Source organism: Arachis duranensis, chromosome 7 (assembly GCF_000817695.3).
Source record: "Arachis duranensis cultivar V14167 chromosome 7, aradu.V14167.gnm2.J7QH, whole genome shotgun sequence".
NCBI lineage: Eukaryota > Viridiplantae > Streptophyta > Magnoliopsida > Fabales > Fabaceae > Arachis > Arachis duranensis.
The window spans coordinates 4504379-4522181 of NC_029778.3; the positions used below are offsets into that span (position 1 = coordinate 4504379).

At 35.4% G+C, this 17803-nt stretch overlaps 1 protein-coding gene across 1 annotated transcript; it reads left to right on the plus strand.

The window, feature by feature from the left end:
- Window positions 1–1064: 1064 nt before the first annotated feature.
- On the plus strand, window positions 1065–16310 carry LOC107496480 (protein CHROMATIN REMODELING 5). Its single transcript, XM_021127200.2, has 31 exons — window positions 1065–1478; window positions 2258–3022; window positions 3164–3222; window positions 3449–3901; window positions 5209–5433; window positions 5581–5664; window positions 6386–6445; window positions 6541–6644; window positions 6875–6926; window positions 7058–7121; window positions 7743–7836; window positions 7912–7999; window positions 8074–8208; window positions 8524–8715; window positions 8814–8881; window positions 9227–9320; window positions 9425–9549; window positions 9646–9709; window positions 10270–10482; window positions 10791–11033; window positions 11108–11218; window positions 11393–11482; window positions 11652–11834; window positions 11975–12055; window positions 12207–12443; window positions 13223–13378; window positions 13470–13647; window positions 13735–13916; window positions 14613–14966; window positions 15056–15149; window positions 15324–16310. The coding sequence occupies exons 2-31, from the start codon at window positions 2386–2388 to the stop codon at window positions 15803–15805; spliced, it is 5202 nt and encodes a 1733-aa protein (XP_020982859.1). The 5' UTR covers window positions 1065–1478; window positions 2258–2385; the 3' UTR covers window positions 15806–16310.
- Window positions 16311–17803: the final 1493 nt, after the last annotated feature.

Below are 17803 nucleotides of genomic sequence, written 5' to 3' on the forward strand. Positions count from 1 at the left end.
CCTCCTCTCAAAGCTCAGTGACCTTCAATTGTAGGTTCTTCCCCAATCTAATTACATTATCCTACTCCTTCAATTTTATAATAAATTACACTCACCTCTCTTGAGCTTTAAGTCATATAACCGTTTACATTAATCTTGTCTTGAGATTTATGTGATACTGTGGTATAAATAATTGATTTAGTAATTAACTTTTTATACATAAATAGCATAGTTATATTTAATAATAAACATTTTTTTTTGACGTGACAAAACTAATTCGTTGTGGATCAGAGTCTAAAAACTTGTTATTAATCAATAAATTATTGTATACATAAAATGTGATCGAACTCCAATAATTATTTAATCATATTAGTGAGTTATATACTTGATTAACTCAATTTAGTTTGCACATTTTCCACTTTGTTGTTTGTACCAAGAAAAATATGAACAGTGGAGTTAGGTCATTTTTGGCCTATAAACGAAAACGTTCCTACCCCCACGCCCTAGACCTTACCAAAAGTTACTGGGAAGAGAAACACCAACACGTTGCTACAAAATAAAACACCCTCTTCCCTTTTGGTGATTGATGTATCCTTGTTCCACACATACACTCTCCAAATTACAAAACACCCCTCCTTTTTACTATTATTATTTTTTGTGTCTAATTATGCATCAAAATATGACAATTCACATAAATTTTATTGGATGTTAGAGTAAATTAATTATGTGTTATAATTGCATAAAATTATATAAATTTGAATATACTTTTTTTTATATGTCGATCTACAATCTAAAATTTAGATTGTGTAATTAATTGATGACATTAAATATTTCACATGAACAATTCATAGAAATAAAATAGATGATTAAAACTAAAATAAGAAGGTGCTAATTTACCAACACCGTTTGATTGTCACGTGGACCTATCTCGTTGGTTAAAGAGTTAAAAAAATAAAAACGAAATGGCTAATTTTATTTATTTATTTTTTCACGTCATTATTATTAATGTGCCCTTTTTTGCGTGTCTCTGTAGAAAAAATAAAAAAATAAATGAATAAAAATAAATTAGGGAAAAGGGGAAAAAAAGGACTTTGGTTTTTGTTTTCTCTCTCATTCGCCTTTCCATTCTTTCGTTCTTTCTTTCATCTTCACATCGTCGTCGATTAATCCAAATCCCTCGTCGTTTCACTCAAAATCGGAAGTTACCGCCGCCGCCGTCGCAACCGGCGATTCTCAGCCACTACCTCCGCCTAACCTGCCTCATTCTAAATCTCACTTTTTAGCGTTTACCTATAAACCGTAAACTGATTTTTTTGCTCTGTTCCTCCGTTTTCCCTTATTTCGATTTCCGCCACCGGCGATTTCGTTTCCGGTGAGTCTATTGTTCGGAGGAAGAGGTGCGCACGATTATTAACCTGCGCACCGTCGGTTCATCGCGGTTCCTTTCCTTTCGGAGCCGAATTCCATAGAACTCTGTTTCGCTCTCTGTTTGGTGAAAGGTTAGAGCTGCGCTTATTCTCTTTCCTTTAATCGCGCTGTGCTCGCTTTCGATTCGTTCATTGCGTAGTGATTCGCTTTCGGAAATTAGGTTTTCCGATTGTCGATTTAGGTTTGTTTTTTCCCTCTGGTTAGGGGTTTTAGCGATATGCTTCGTTGAATTTGCTTGTTGATCCGTTGGTTTCCCTGCCTTGATTCTTTTTTCCGTTGATTTTGGGAGATTAACTTGTTTTTGTTTTGGTGTTGATGGTTTTGTGCATTGCAAGGGTGTGGGTTTTAGCTGAATTCAGTTTTGACCGTTAGACACTGGTTTGAAGCTGTGCTTACACTCGTTGCTGAATGGGAGAATTTGTGAACTTTCTTTGATGTTGACAGGATTGATTTCTGCCTATAATAAGTTCAATTGAGTTTGCTTTGCCAGCTTCAAAATTGAAATTGAACTTGCCTTCCCTCTTGCCAGTTGCTTGGTGGCAGGAGGTGTGTGGAAAACTAATAGCACAGAGAGTTTAACTCACTCATAAACCATTTGCTTGCAATGATTTTCAACTAAACTGTAATTTGTTTTTAAAAACTGTGCACCTTATTAGTTCTGTGAAAAGAAGAAATGTTCTTAAAAATTGCTGTAATGCATTTTCTCTGTCCTTATTACCTCGTGTTTTCTCTTTTGTGTATTGAAATTAACTTGCATTATTTCTGTAGTATACTTATGTTATGACTGCGTGTATCTGCTCCAGCTGAGCATAATTCAAGACCCTACTAAACATTTATCACTATTCTCCAGGTTTTTGGGAGACATCATAAACAAAAGCATCAAGCAATATATAGGACTAATTTGTTTACTATGATTAATCACTTTCACTGTGACGGAGATTGAAGTTAAGAAGATTTAAGTTAGTTATACATCACAGGATGGCTTTCTTTAGGAATTTTCTAAATGATAATGTCTCCCATAGCGTCATTGAAGATAAAGACCAAGAACAGAATGCTGATAGAGTACATAGATCAGTAGGTAATGAGTGTGTGGATGCAACGTCTGGTGAGAAGGAATTTGATATGAACATGGAGGCACAATACCAGAGTGATGGTGAGCCAGATGGGGCTAATGGAATGCAAAATGAAGCAACAACTGATGATGGAGTTGGTGAGAGAGAATCAAACTTAGAGACTACTGGTAGTAAAACAGCTATGGTTGGAGAGTGGGGTTCAACATTTTTTCAGGACTGCCGGCCTATGTGCCCTCAGGATGGTTCTGACTCTGGGCAGGAATCGAAAAGTGGATCAGAATATAGAAATGAAGATGTCTCTGAAGAAAATTCGTTTGATGGAAGAGGGGACAGATTAGACTCAGAGGATGATGAAGGACAAAATGAAGCAGGAAAAGCTCCAAGAGGCCAGTCTGTGAATTCATGGCCTCATCGGATGTCCAACAATGCCAACAGCACTGGGCGTAGGAGGTCTAGAATTGTAGATGATGGCGAAGATGATGATGGTGATAATGATGATGACGACGGTGATGCTGATTATGAGGAGGAGGATGAAGGAGATGGTATGTTAGCACTGCATTTGTATAACAATTTTTTCTTAGAAGGAAGTGCTGCACTTAAAATAATTTCTTGTCGTTGTTACTTATTATGGTTTGTTATATACCCATGATGCATTTTTAATATCTTTTTGTCATTTATTGCAGAAGATGACCCGGATGATGCAGACTTTGAGCCTGCAGCAGGTGGTCGTGCTGCAAACAAGGTGCTTTGTTTTTCTTTTTTCCTTTTTGTGTGTGCGGTCATTCTTGCTACCCAGTTCTAACATTTTTTTAATTAATTAATTTTTCATATATCTTATTCATTTTGGGGGACGAAGGGTTTATATATGTTATTTTGAGGTAAAAAATTGCTGTACTATTAGCTTTGAAGTTAACATATGTTTTTGTTCTGGTGAATTTCTAACTTATTATGCTGAACTGCTATTCCAGGATAAAGATTGGGAAGGTGAAGGCTCTGATGAAGATGATGACAGTGATGTAAATCTAGATGTTTCAGACGATGATGATGACGACGACGATGACGATTCTTACTATGCCAAAAAACCCAAGGCAAGGCAAAGAGGTAAAGTTGGACGAAGCATAAAGTCTAGTAGAGATCGCAAAACATATGCTTCGTCTGGTCGACAGAGAAGAGTTAAATCTTTTGAAGATGAGGAATCAACAGCAGATGATTCTGACAGTGATAGTGATGAGGATTTCAAGAGCGTAAAGAAGAGAGGAGCTCATGTCCGCAAGAATAATGGTCGCTCTTCTGCAGCCAGTAGTTTATCTTTGCGCAACAGTGAGGTTCGCACGTCTAGTAGATCAGTTCGGAAGGTATCATATGTTGAAAGCGAAGAAAGTGAAGAAGCTGATGAAGGGAAGAAGAAAAAGTCACAGAAGGTACAGCCTACATTTGACATATTTGAACATGGTTTTTGTCTATCTGATGTCGGTATTGTACTGTTAAATCTTTAGGTATTATTAATGTACTAAAATCAGCATTGCACTGTCAATGTGATATCCTAGAGGTTACTTTAAACATTTAGTAGAATATTGTGAGGAAGTTATATGCTTCTTTGGAAAGGAAATTTTTTGCAGAATTTGTTTTTTTAACATAAATAGAAAAATGTTTTATTAGATAGAAAATACAGAAACACAAACCTTCATGAATAGGTGTATTTTGCATAAGAATATTGTGCAACAAATTAAAAACGATGATAAAATTTGCGATATTTACATAGAGCTTACAGTGTTGCAACAAATCTACAATTTGCTTGTTTAAAATTTATTTATGGAAGATTGAGAATTTTAAGGGGTGCAGTTTAGAAATTGACGCTTTTATCCCATTCATATTGCTTTTTAAGTGAAAAAGAATGAATCCTTATTGTGGTTTGAAGAGGGTTACTTTTGTTGGCTTATGAATTTGAATGTTTTGTCTATAGAGAATGGTTTTTGGCCACTTTGATAACTATCCACATTAGTAAAAATTCAATTGGGGAAAAGTATTTTTATTTTATTACATTTTTAAAATTTTTTTTTATTTGAGGCGTGGTGGTGGAGAGATCTCAGTTGTTAGGTTTTGTTGGCATATTATGGAGCTTAGTGTAAAGTGGCCAATTTCATTTGTTGTGGCTTTCATGATGGAGATTTGTCATTTACGCACTATACCACTTTTCCAGAAGAATTGATAAATTGTATGTCAAGTGGTTATATATCTTTGTTGTGTGCTTCACCGGCCCTTGTCAAAAATCTAGTTAATTGTATCTATCAAATGTTCGACATACTCTGATCTAGCCATGATGATTGCTGGATGAAAAGAGTTTTTGGTTCTTGAGCAAACTTATTATCTCTTTTACATTACTATGATTTCACCCGACTTACTTTACACTCCTGAATTATCTATATTGGTGTGATCTTTTTTATAGCATGCACCTTCGATGAAAAATTTTATGACAAGCTATTTTAATGGATATGACTAGATACCTGGAATCTATATGGTGTAAAAGTTCCCAATCTTTATATAAGATTCGCTCTCAGACATGCTGAGAGTTTGGAAAGTTATGCTTTATAGATAATTCCTTTGATTGGCTTCTGCTCTTGTATAGAGGAACGCTTATCCTCTATCTTGTAATTTCCTACTCTATTTTAATGAAATTCTTCTTTTATATATACACAAAATTGGCATGATCTTTTAGAATATTTTTCAGGAAGAGATTGAAGAGGATGATGGTGACTCTATTGAAAAAGTGCTTTGGCATCAGCCGAAGGGCATGGCTGAAGATGCTCAAAGGAATAATAGATCAACAGAGCCTGTTTTGATGAATCACTTGTTTGAGTCTGAAATTGATTGGAGCGAGATGGAATTCTTGATAAAATGGAAGGGCCAGTCGCATTTGCACTGTCAGTGGAAGTCTTTTGCTGAGCTGCAAAATGTATGAAATTTTTTCCTATCGTTTATTTTGTATTCTCTATAGTTTTGGTTCTATTAATCCTTCATCTTTCATCATTCTTCTTCTATTACGACCTTTTTTCTTTTCCGGTTGAAATGTAATGCATTCTATTTATGTGTGATATTACAGCTTAGTGGTTTCAAGAAGGTTTTGAATTATACTAAGAAGATAATGGAGGACATTAGATACAGGAAGACAATCTCTAGAGAGGAGGTAATATTTGCAGGAGGATATTTTAAGATACTATTCAATTATTGTTAGGGCACTATAGATAGTCAGATACTGCAATACTACAAAATCTTTTGCTGAAATTTATTTAGGGAAGTAGTTTATTTTATAACTCCATGTTGTTGTTGGAAGGTTGCTTCTGGTACAGTTGCCTTACGGGTTATTCTTATAATACCATTATTAGCACGTTGTAGTGAAATCTTCTTTGTGGAAGGGTCTATTCACTGGATTGTGCGAAGTGGCCGATCATCCATTATAAATTATTCTTGCCCTTTAATGTTGTTTTCATTTTTACTCTTATTTTTTTCACCTTAATTTCTTCAATTTATTTCTTTTTTGTATCTGCAACATGAGAGAGGCGTCTTGCATCTGGCCTCATCAATAATTCGTTGAAGCATGTAGACAACCTTTTTTATCTTTTAAGCTGTTGGGTTGGGGGGTTAACTTATGAATGAGTTTTTATTTAATTTTATTTATTTTTAAAAGTGTTGACATTGTATGTTAATCTGTGTTCTAGCTCCTTATAGTTTTGATGAAATTTCTGATAGCAACTAGGAACTTATATTTTAACTTATCTTCTAAGATGTCTTTGTGCATGTGCTTTTATCCAGGATTTTCTCTTAACATTTCCGCAAATACAAAAACAGTTAATTTGGTATTTTGGGTCAGTGTTTACTTTTTAATGGCTTCTTGACTCCAAATGCAGATTGAGGTCAATGACGTGAGTAAGGAGATGGATTTAGATATTATTAAACAAAACAGTCAGGTTTGCTTTCTTGCAGTTCATGATTGTTATTGCTTTTGTAATCCCTTTTACTTGTTATGTTTGAAATATTCTTACTTTGAGCTTTGGAATTTCAGGTGGAAAGAATAATTTCAGATAGGATCATTAAAGATAATGGTGGCAATGTTATTCCTGAATACTTGGTCAAGTGGCAAGGATTATCCTATGCTGAAGCGACCTGGTACATTATACTACTGATTTTGTAATGCTTTTTTTCCCAGTTAGTTTTATCTGCATCCAGTTTCTTCATAATAGAAAGGAGGAAGGATTAAATCTATGCATCATTGGTGCATTTCTTTTTACAACTTCATACGCCTATTGCATATGGAGTTGCTTTTTACAGTTGAATGTGGTTTAACTGTTATTAGGTATATTTTCACACTTAATTTGGTTTTGCTCAACTGATATTAGGGAAAAGGACACTGATATTGCTTTTGCTCAACATGCTATTGATGAGTATAAGGTCTCTCTCTCTCTCTCTCTCTCTCTCTTTGGACGGTGGTTGGTTTTATTGTGTTGCTTGGATGTCTTATCAGTTGTCTGCTTGTATACTTTACTGTGTACTAAATTTTTTGTTCTCTCATATTTGAACAGGCTCGTGAAGCTGCAATGTCTGTTCAAGGAAAGACGGTAGATTCCCAGCGCAAGAAGAGCAAATGTTAGTATCAATTGCTGTTTGCATGTTTCAGTATTTTCTGCCCTACTCTTCCATGAACCCTTGGCATTTCAATTGATCCTTGCTTTACAGTTGGCATGGTTGTTTGCACAGTGCTGTTTATTTTCTTATCATTCAGCTAGTACATATCTTTTATCCTACTTGATTTGCTGGAAAAAAGCATCAGTAGTCTGGTAAAATTTTGCTAATTTTTCTGTTATTGCATAGCTTCTCTTTGTAGTTCTGAACACTAATATAGCTGAAAATCATTAGCATAATATAGCACAAAGCTGCTATAATTCCCCCCACGGCCCCACCCCCTCCCAAAAAAAAAAAACACATCACAGGAGCAGTATCAGACATGATTACTCTCTGTTTTTTAGTTTGCATATGTAATTTTCAAGGATAATATTTTCTGCATTCTTTTATTAAGGCATGAGGTTGAGTGTTTGATTTTCCTATATTTGGTCACTTTTTGTTTCTTTTAGGTGTTATGTATTCCTTTGCTTTCCTGATGGAGTGTTATTTATTATCATTATTAATAACAGTACAATTATACCATGTAATATTACCTCTCTCTAAATTCTGATTTTTGAACTTCTACTTTATGGATGAATTGTGTAGTAAGTCTGCGGAAGCTTGAGGAACAACCTGAATGGTTGAGGGGTGGAAAGCTCCGTGATTATCAGCTTGAGGGTCTGAATTTTCTTGTTAACAGGTTTGCATGTTTATAGGTTTACATAGGATATGCTTGTCCTTTTTGCATTCTGAATCTATCTATTCTATTTTGCAGTTGGAGAAATGATACGAATGTCATTTTAGCTGATGAAATGGGTCTTGGTAAAACTGTTCAGTCAGTTTCAATGCTTGGTTTTCTACAGGTACAGTATCTTCTTTGTTAGGTTACAAATACACTTGCAGAATGTTAAATTAATCCACTTGTTTCTTTATACAGAATGCCCAGCAAATCCATGGCCCTTTTCTTGTAGTTGTACCACTGTCTACTTTATCAAACTGGGCCAAAGAATTCAGGAAGTGGCTTCCTGATATGAATATCATTATATATGTTGGAACTCGTGCAAGTCGAGAGGTGAGGCATATATGTGTGAATTTTGGTTTATATGGGAATGAAGTATTATCTTCTTTCAGATATGTTAGTTTATCAGCCTGGCTAAGTATGCTAACTGCCAAGTGAGTAACATCAAAAGGAATCTTGCACTGACTTGGTTATGAACCTTTTTATGTAGCTTATATTGTGAATTTTCTTGAATCTGCATGCTTCTGTGTTTTTGTCCTAGTATTTTTTATTATCTTGCTTGATGTTAGAGAAGATAAGTAAGCTATATTTTATGTTGTATTACGGTGTTATTTGTAATCAATCTTTATTTTTTCTGTGTTGTGATAGGTTTGTCAACAATATGAATTTTACAATGATAAAAAGCCTGGAAAACCTATTAAGTTCAATGCGCTGTTGACTACATATGAAGTAGTTTTGAAAGACAAGGCTGTTCTCTCCAAGATCAGATGGAGTTATCTGATGGTAGATGAGGCTCATAGACTAAAAAATAGTGAGGCGCAGCTATATACAACACTTTCAGTATGTAATTTCTCACTTAATGTTATTGTTAAGTAGTTCTTATGATACTGAGGTCCATCTCCTTCTTATGATGGTTTGTGTTTTCTATTATGTTTTAGGAATTTAGCACCAAGAACAAGTTACTTATCACTGGAACTCCTCTACAGAACAGTGTTGAAGAACTATGGTATTAATAACAGTTTCCTTTTATGTTATGCTTGTCGAAATGGAATTTTCGTTTTCCTGGATTTGTATGATTTATTGATGTTCATGTTCAGATAATTGTCAGAAAAATGTTGATTGCACATTATATTTAGATTATCCTTCAGCCAGTCAGATGCTTGATGCCTGACTAGCTGAGTCGTCCATGATTGTTGGTTTATTGTCATATCACGTCCACTTGTCTGGGTTGTTTTATGCCTTTTCTTTTTCCCTTTTTTTCCCCTAAGTAGGTTCTGTTATTTTGTTTGTAATTTCATTTTTTCCTTCTTGTCTGGGTACTAATACCCTTCCCCTTATTCCTTCTTTATAGGGCTTTGCTGCACTTCCTTGATCCTGACAAGTTCAGTAGCAAGGATGATTTCGTACAGAACTATAAGAATCTGAGTTCTTTCAATGAGAATGAGGTATAAGTTGTCACCAATACCCTGATCTTTCATATTAATTGTTTTTTCTGGTTTTGAAATTACGCTTAGTGTAATTCACTGTTGATATATTACTTTATCATTAGCTTGCAAATCTTCATATGGAATTGAGGCCTCACATACTGCGAAGAGTTATCAAAGATGTCGAGAAATCGTTACCCCCTAAAATTGAACGTATCCTTAGGGTTGAAATGTCTCCCCTTCAGAAACAGTAAGTGAAAATTTTAGTTTGGGGAAGATTTTTGAGTTTGAAAGTTATTCCTGTAACTTACCTTCTAAGTTTCTACTGGTGTTTCCATTCTTGTAGGTATTATAAGTGGATTTTGGAGCGCAATTTTCATGATTTGAACAAAGGAGTTCGCGGGAATCAGGTTGTAATTCTTCTACTGATTCTATCACAGCAAAATTTGTAAATAAACCTACATTTATCCTAAATCCATTCTTAGCATTGATGTTTTAGATAGACTGGGCTGTAAAATGTCAGTACTGTCCTTGTTATAAATATTGTCTATATTCGTTATCATTTTTTTTAATATAATGCTTTTACTTGGATTTCATGTGTGGTTTCTTGATTCCATTCACCATTCATTCTTATAGGTAATAAGCTGAGCTGTTGGGGTTTCTTTTATTATTTAGAAGTTATATTTCTTTCTTTTAATGAAAAATAGGTGGTGGATGGACATGCATTAACATTTACAGTGTGTCAATAAGATAAAATATCTTTCTTTTTAAACTGTAATACAATGCTATTGGAGTGGAAGAATCTAGAAAATGTTGATCTCTATATTGCCAGTTGAACTGAGAAATTTTCTTGTTTGTGTCCACTGTTGAATTGAGAGGATTGATTTTATATTGCATATATACGTCTGAATATTTTTCTCCTTATCTTCATTACTAAATTCAATTGTATTCTGTTTCTTCTATGTTTCAGGTTTCCCTTCTAAATATTGTAGTGGAATTAAAGAAATGCTGTAACCATCCCTTCCTGTTTGAAAGTGCTGACCATGGCTATGGTGGGGACTCTGGAAGTAGTGACAACAGTAAGCGAGAGAGAATTGTCTTTAGCAGTGGCAAGCTTGTCATACTTGACAAGCTACTTGTCAGATTGCATGAAACCAAGCATCGTGTTCTGATTTTCTCTCAGGTTTGTTTGTTGAAATTGGTGGTGGACTTGCTTGTTAGATGGCTTTCGGAAGCTTCTAGCTCACAATTTTACATTGTACTACTACTGTCGTTTATTACTTTGAGGTTGCACACACTCTTTGAGATAGTTACACTCTTTTAATCGTAAAGGGTGAATCTAGTTTTAGGTGTTTTGGAGATTGTCTATTGTTGTTTACACATGTAATTTGTAAGACTGTAACTATCTTTTTTTGCTTTAATTTGCAAACACATATAAAATGCTTTAAGCATTGGTTCATCAATTACTGAGTTATCATAGGTGTAATGCAGATGGTCAGGATGTTGGATATACTGGCAGAGTATATGTCGTTACGCGGGTTTCAATTTCAGAGACTTGATGGCAGTACAAAAGCTGAGCTTCGTCAGCAGGCAATGGATCACTTTAATGCACCTGGAAGTGAGGATTTTTGTTTCCTCCTTTCAACACGTGCAGGAGGTCTGGGTATCAACCTTGCAACTGCAGATACTGTCATTATATTTGATTCAGATTGGAACCCTCAAAATGATCTGCAGGTAGATAACTCATCTGGTACATTATTAATCAACAAAGAATAATGGGTACTTACAGATTGCTGCGTGTCTTACAGGCAATGAGTAGAGCTCATAGAATTGGCCAACAAGAAGTTGTGAACATATATAGATTTGTGACGAGCAAAAGTGTTGAGGAGGATATTTTGGAACGTGCCAAAAAGAAGATGGTATATTCAGAGCCATTGGATATCCAACTTTTATCTCGTCTTCTAAAATATCTTTGCTTCCTGACCTTTCAATTATATTTGCTTTTACGTGAATATCATATATCTGCCTGGTTATTGACAATGCCATATGGGTAATATTTTACATTTTCTTTTTCATGTGAATGTGTTCTACAGGTTCTTGACCACTTGGTCATACAAAAATTAAATGCAGAGGGTAGACTGGAGAAGAAAGAAGCAAAAAAAGGAGGATGCTTTTTTGACAAAGTAAGGGCATTGTGAAATCTGTCTACTTCTACCTATTTTTGTCACCCTCTATCATGTCTTAGTACATAATTTAAAAAAATGAAACTACTGGATGATACCATATTTGTATAAATTGTGGATTCAATTCAATTTTCGTTTTAGTTTGTTTGTTTTGTTTTTTACATGACAGAATGAGCTATCCAAAATATTACGATTTGGAGCAGAGGAGCTTTTTAAGGAAGAAAGAAATGACGAAGAAAGCAAAAAACGACTCTTAAGTTTGGATATAGATGAGATTCTTGAAAGAGCAGAGAAGGTTGAAGAGAAGGAAGCTGAGGGAGAACAAGGAAATGAGTTATTAAGTGCATTTAAGGCAAGATATTTGGATGGGACTCTGGATATTATTTTGCTCAACTTTCATATAATTCTTTTTGATTTTATAAAGGGTTAAAATCATTCCACAGGTTGGTAAATTGCTTAGGTATTTCAACTGTTTAATTTTCTTGTTTCCAGGTGGCCAATTTTTGTAATGATGAAGATGATGAAAGCTTTTGGAGTCGTTGGATTAAGCCCGATGCTATAGTCCAAGCAGAGGTTTGATCCTGTTCTTCTCCATGGATATATTTTTCTTCAAAAGAAATATGCTTCCTTTAAAAATGGGTTTATTTATTCTTTAGATGTTTCTTGTCGAGTTTTGAGGATTATATATACCTCCATGGTTATATTTTTCTATTTCCTTTTTTAGGATGCTCTTGCTCCGCGTTCTGCAAGGAATATTAAAAGCTATGCAGAGGATAATCAATCTGAAAGAAGTAATAAAAGAAAAAAGAAGGATCCTGAACCACCTGAACGAGCTCAGAAACGCCGGAAAGCAGAGTACTCAGCTCCTGCAGTACCAATGATTGATGGAGCATCTGCCCAAGTGAGAAATTGGTCATATGGGAATTTATCTAAAAGAGATGCACTCCGTTTTTCTCGTTCAGTAAGATTCAATGACTCAGTTTTCAATAATTTCTAAGCAAAGTCTGTTGCATTTGGTGTGCCCCAATGGTTGAGGACCCTCTTGTATTTACATGATAAGTATGTTGATAATTTTAAGCAGTTAAGGCAAATCAGTCTCATGCTAAAGAAATGGCTAGTTATACACTGTAGGATCATCAGTTAAACTTTATGCATTTCCACTGTAAAATGAGTGGAGGTAGGGCTGTACGGGTGTAGATGCTCAGAAGGAAACTAGATTGCTGGAGCCTTTACTTATCCTGAGGATATGATGATGTGAGGCTCGAATTTTTTACTTAATAGCTTGTTGTGGCTGCTGGTGCCAAACTAAACTTTGGTCGGAGTTTGGGTAATGGGTAGTTATTTGCATGCAATTTAGCAGAGAGAAAGCACATTCTATTTCCTGTGTGTGAATCTGAAACAATTGATGTTTGGATTTCATTTCCTTCCATGAATTGTATACGAAAGTCATTAAAATGCATCTGGAAAGTATCTGCCTTGTTTGTGTAGTTTGCTACACTTGTTTTTCATTGATGGTATTTTATATGATCACCTGTATTTGTTTCTTGACATCTATTGTAGCGGAGTATTTTGTTGGCATTTTGAAATCGGGGTAGGGATGGGTTGTATGTCTTGTATGCTTGTAAGTGGTTGGCTATGTATCTGTCCATCCTTGCTGTTTTTGTACGTGTAATGTATGTGCTCCGTGTTAGTTTCTTTGCACTTAAATATTTTGTATGTTCTACCCAATAAAATGACCAGGTTATGAAATATGGGAATGAGAGCCAAATTGACTTGATTGTTGCTGAGGTTGGTGGTGCACTTGGAGCTGCTTCACTTGAAGCACAGTGTGAACTCTTCAATGCTCTAATTGATGGCTGTACAGAGGCAGCAGAACTTGGCAGTCTGGATCCAAAGGTTGTTTATATATATTTTCTATACAAATTTACTTTATTTATTTATTTACCTAATTTCCTTTGATACTTATACCGTCTAGTATTGTAACCAGGGGCCTTTGCTGGATTTTTTCGGTGTCCCAGTGAAGGCGAATGATCTACTTGCCCGTGTCCAGCAACTTCAACTCCTAGCAAAGCGTATTAGTCGGTATGAAGATCCCATTCAACAGTTCCGTATTTTATCATACCTCAAGCCTTCAAACTGGTCGAAAGGTTGTGGATGGAACCAAAGTATGTCTATCCTCTGTAGTTTGTATTGTGCATTCCAATGGGTTACTTGTTTGTTGCTTTTGTTGACTCTATCTTGTTCATGGACAGTTGATGATGCAAGATTGCTTCTTGGAATACATTTTCATGGATTTGGTAATTGGGAAAAGATTAGATTAGATGAACGGCTTGGTCTTAACAAAAAAATTGCACCAGCAGAACTCCAACACCATGAAACTTTCTTGCCACGAGCTCCAAATTTGAGAGATCGCGCAAATGCCCTTTTGGAGCAGGTCTGCTATTTCTTCAATTATAATCTCAGCATTATGTTCTTTTGCTTTCTCTATATGCAGTATGTATAGCTGAAAAATCTTTTAAGGGATCTTAAACTTGTTCCTCCCATCTCTATATGCAGTATGCTCTTTTCCACTATCATTCTTTCTCTCAATTTCAGTAAATACTTGATGCTAGCATGTGTTATACCCAATAATATAGGTTTATACTGGAAACAAATAAATAGGAGGCATATAAGCAACACTTGGAGCAAGGAGGTCTTAATGGGATTGGAGGGCTGGAAAGTAGTGGCACGAGAATGGAATTTGGTTTAGGGGATTAGGGAATGAGTATAAAAGGAGGCATGTGGGGATGGAGATGGGGGGAAGGAGTGAAAGCATGGGACTGGCACGGTTTGAGTGTTGACTTGGAAGGGAGGAAAAAACTTCTTTAAAGTGTGAATTGACTTTCTTTCTATTCATCAAATGTACTTTCTATGTATATAATCAAGTTGATAGTCTTTTCTTGTTTGTGTCTTTATCAGATCTCTTGAATCCTCTCCCTTTTTCAATATTTACGACGTTGAATGTGCAGTGCTTTTCAGTTGTTTCTTTGGTAGTTTGGTTCTTCATTGTTGATTGATGCTTCAACTTATTCTGTAATCAATTTTATTGCTTGTGACCTGCTGTGATGTTTTCATTCTTCTTTCTGTCTAGGAACTTGCTGTTCTTGGTGTGAAAAATGCTAATACCAGGGCTGGACGGAAACCTTCCAAGAAAGAAAGAGAACATATGATGAACAACACGCCACTGTTGCGTGGGCAGGAGAAGAAGAAAATGGGTTCTGCTAAAGTCAATGTCCCAATGAGAAAGGATAGACCTCAGAGACCGCAGAAGGTTGAACCTATAGTAAAAGAGGAGGGCGAAATGTCAGATGATGAGGAAGTATATGAGCAGTTCAAGGAAGTAAAGTGGATGGAATGGTGTCAAGATGTGATGGTTGAAGAAATGAAAACTTTGAAACGGCTTCACAGGTTGCAGACAACCAGTGCAAATCTTCCAAAGGAAAAGGTATACCTTTAGCAGGATTACGTCTTTCCTCTTGTTATGTACATTTCAAATATGTTGTCCCTATTTACTTTTCGCCCATCAACTTTTAGGTGCTTTCAAAAATACGTAACTATTTACAACAACTTGGGCGAAGGATAGATGAAATTGTCATTGATCATGAAGAAGAGCCATATAAGCAAGATAGTAAGTTCATTTTCCCTGTTGAAATTTTGAGTTTATTCATTTCAATGAGAAGATACTGTTCTCTGTATGTCTCTGGATCCTTTTTTTTTTGCGCCTGGTCTCTTATTTCCCTCTTAAGGACAAGTATTGGGCCTGTCTGGATCCCTATTAAAATTTATACTTGCCGATTTACAGGAATGACTGTTCGGCTGTGGAAATATGTCTCCACCTTTTCCCATCTTTCAGGGGAGAGGCTTCATCAAATATATTCCAAACTTAAACAGGAGCAACAAGATGAGGCAGGGGTTGGCCCCTCAAATGCCAATGGTTCAGCATCTCTTTCATTTGGCAGAAATGGAAACCCATTTGCTCACCAACTGGAGAGGCCAAGAAGATTAAAAAATGTTACAACCTACCAAATGCCAGAACCAGTTAATAGTACAGGGAAATCTGAGGCATGGAAACGAAGAAGAAGAGCTGAAAGTGAGGACCATTTCCAGGGTCAGCCACCACCTCAAAGAACCATGAGCAACGGTATTCGTGTCACTGATCCTAGTGCACTTGGTATCCTTGGTGCTGGACCATCTGACAAACGTTTTGCCGGTGAGAAACCGTTTAGGGCACAACCTGGTGGGGGCTTTCCTTCAAGGCAAGGCTTCTCTTCAGGTATAAAGTAGCTAGCTTTTTGGGTTCAACGTGGCTGGTTCTCTGAGTGTAGGCAGCTAGCTTTCACTCAACATGCACACAGCTTCAGCTATTGTATATTCTCTGGAATTTTTTTTCCACCCATGGGAATAAGAGCTTGCAGATCCATTTTTGGTGTCCTTTGGTGGGTCTGAGAAATATCCCAGCATATGGGATTTCCATCCTTGAAACACGTGGCTGAAGCCGATGAAGATCTGGCGCAAGATGAAATTGAGTCTTGCAGAGTTTCTTTGTTTTTCTACTTTCAGTTACTACCCTCTTGTGAAGATGAGCCAATCAAAGTGTTTAGAAAGCAAAAATCTTGAATAGAACAAAGAATATTACCCACTTGCTATAGACATACTTAGGAAAGTGTACATTGTCAGTTTTGCAATTTCATTGAACTTAACTGCTCACTCCATAAAGTATTTTAGTTGATGCAGACAGAAGTGTATTTGATTTCGTGGTAATTATTAAAATCTCAAGATTTTGTAGCTCTTTCAAGTGAATGAAAATTAAACTAGGCTTCTTCCCTAGTTGCTACTTTTCTCGCTTTTAGTCAGTGGGATTTTGGTGCTTTTCCTGTAATTCATAAAATGCATGTACCTAGGGATTTTGGTGATTTTGGTGCTTTTCTGACTTTCTGTTACTTGGATATTGTGTTTTTTTTTCCTGTTGGTCTGACAAGCTATCATTAAGGTAGTTGTTTTGCCGTAGGATACTGTGGACCTTGATTTGAGTTGCAAGGTTGTGAGTTGTGGACTTGTGGAATATATTATGTTGTAATATATTTAGAATTCACATACTGATTGACTACAAGTAGTTGTTTGATGTTTAAGTTAATAGAATTTGACAGGAGGTATTGAAGTTAAAATGAATTGGTTTCTTGTTAAACATTGTTAGATTTGATAAATTAAAACTAGTTTTACCATAAAGTATTTGACAAAACTTATCCCCGTCCCTCTTTTTCCTCAGTTGCTGGAAATATTTTTTGCATTGTATAACTAATGCAACGAAGAATGTGATGCATCTCTTATATATATGTATAAATATTTCTTTATGAGAATTTAGACTCCATAGAAATTATTATCACTTTTATAAAGTACAAAGGAAAAAATCCTCTAAAGCTGTAAGAAGAATTGTAAAGTGATAAAATAAGAAGTTAATCATCAGTAAATTTGTAATTGTTACTATGTAAGAATTTTACCATCTTGATTTAAAAGATGATTAGATTTTTATTTTTTATTTTTTTTATTTTATCAATTGTTTTTTTATTTCAGAAGAGTTCGATCCAATTACAATCAATATGTTGGGGGAAAAAAAAAATCTCAAGATATATCAGGAGGAAGCGAAGCAAATTTTATACTGAAAATCGAAGCCACTTCACTTTCTATACTATTGTGAGTATTGATTATGAGGCAGTTCCGTGGTCACAGGTGGATCTTACATAAGCAGCCTCAAACTTGGGAGATAAAGCCAAACATTGAAAGGAAATCCACAAAATCACAAGACACATTGCTGTGTGGCCTCATTTCCTTCCACAGCACCACCCAAGTGTGGTTGACATGCTATTATCTCTTTATCTCTCATCTTGCTATCTCAGCCTCACACTTCATTGTTCCAAAATTCCAAGCTCTTTATATGTATAGAATTTTTCACAACAGAGAAATGTTGTTTATATATATAATCAGACTTTTAACTGATATAAAAAGAGTTTAATTTTAATGCACTAAACAATATAAATTTTTTTATACAGTCATCCAATTACATAATTTTTTGCTAATGTAACATTATATATAAAACTATTTTATATTGACATTATATTAAAATTAAATTCAAATGTGTTTAAATAACAAGTGGTGGGGATTATTTTTAAAATCCAAAAACTAAGAACATTACAACGTTATTTTGATAACTAATGTTTGAACAACTTTTTTCTCTCATTTCTTAGGCTTGGTTTGGTAAAGCTTTTTGAAGATGTGCTTGTGCTT